At 35.0% G+C, this 1289-nt stretch overlaps 1 protein-coding gene across 1 annotated transcript; it reads left to right on the top strand.

Moving 5' to 3' along the window:
- Positions 1-381: 381 nt before the first annotated feature.
- On the top strand, positions 382-828 carry LOC107617423 (uncharacterized). Its single transcript, XM_016319185.3, has one exon. The coding sequence runs from the start codon at positions 382-384 to the stop codon at positions 826-828; it is 447 nt and encodes a 148-aa protein (XP_016174671.2).
- Positions 829-1289: the final 461 nt, after the last annotated feature.

Raw genomic sequence — 1289 nt, 5'->3', positions numbered from 1 at the left:
AAAATAATAAATTCAGATAGTATTGCTTATAAATTATTAAGATGTGAATGTTTAAAGGTAGAAATTCAAATACAATTAATTTCACATAAAATTAATAATTTTTAACTATTAATTTTACGTAAAATTAAATGCATCTTAATTTTCTTGTGTTTAAATATTCAAACAAAACTTTTGGTTCACCTGTCCTTATTGTTGTTTATATAAAGTGAAATATTGATGCACGAAACCCATTATGGTAGCTAGCTAACCTTTTCGAACCATTATTACATATCATGGAGATAGCATGGGATATACATGCTCCAAGTTATATTACAACTTTAATTTTGAGAAAAATCTAACTCATCATCACACATGATGAGAAACCAAAAAGAGAGAAAACTCATGAGGTTCATGAAGGCACCCTTCAGGTTGCTAATCAAGGCAAGGGACATGTACGTACAAGGCATGACCGATTGCTCCGCCAGCAGCCACTTCGCCTACGTGGACGCAGCCATGGGGTGCCCTACCGGCCAGCTCTGCCCTCTTCCTAGAAGCTTCAGTGTTACTTCATCGGCCCGGTCGAGCGCCAGTGATGACCACGATCTCATCATGGCTGCTGCTTCCCTTAGGAGACAAGAACGCAGCGGTAATGGCAATATGAATGAACACAGTGTTGTTGGGCGTTTAGGGACCAGGAAAGTACTTCGCCGTTGTAGCATGACGATTGGACGGATTGATGAGGACGAGGCGTGTGACTTTTCCGGAGAAGATTTGGAGGTCAAGCAGCGTGTCTTTCCCCGAAGCACAAGTTATGCTGCTTGGAGAGGAAGGGCCGTAGGGATCTTCTAAAGTTCTAATGAACAATATAAATGTAAGGGCAAAAATGAGTTATTTTCTCTTATATATTAAGATATCTGTTAATTTAAATTTAGGAAAATGAATAATTCGATAAATGTAAACATAATAAAGTTTTAAATGACATATTTTAAACGGAGAGAATATATATAATGATCTATGTTTTTCTTTATATAATTTGTTTCTTTTTTTTTAATTTTTTTTTTCCAATTGATTTGGTGTATTTAGCTTTATTATTGGCTGAATTTATTAGACGAACCTGAGATCTGAGAGACAAGGTTACAACTTACAGGCAAATGCATTTGTGCCTCTTTTCATGAGCAACGGCCACCCAAAATTATTGTAGTTAATTACATGTTAAATTCTTGTTTTTTTTTTTTTTTTTTTTTTATTTTTTTTTTTTATTGAGTTCTAGACGAGAAATGGCCACCGAAAATTGTTGTAGTTACTTGTTA

This window comes from Arachis ipaensis, chromosome B1 (genome assembly GCF_059453495.1).
Source record: "Arachis ipaensis isolate K30076 ecotype BB chromosome B1, ASM5945349v1, whole genome shotgun sequence".
Lineage (NCBI taxonomy): Eukaryota > Viridiplantae > Streptophyta > Magnoliopsida > Fabales > Fabaceae > Arachis > Arachis ipaensis.
Note: the sequence above shows the minus strand (reverse complement) of the source record. Positions and strands in the feature narration are given on the sequence as shown.

Coding starts and splice junctions, on each gene's coding strand:
- LOC107617423 (XM_016319185.3), top strand. CDS start 382: ATGAGGTTCATGAAGGCACCCTTCAGGTTGCTAATCAAGGCAAGGGAC.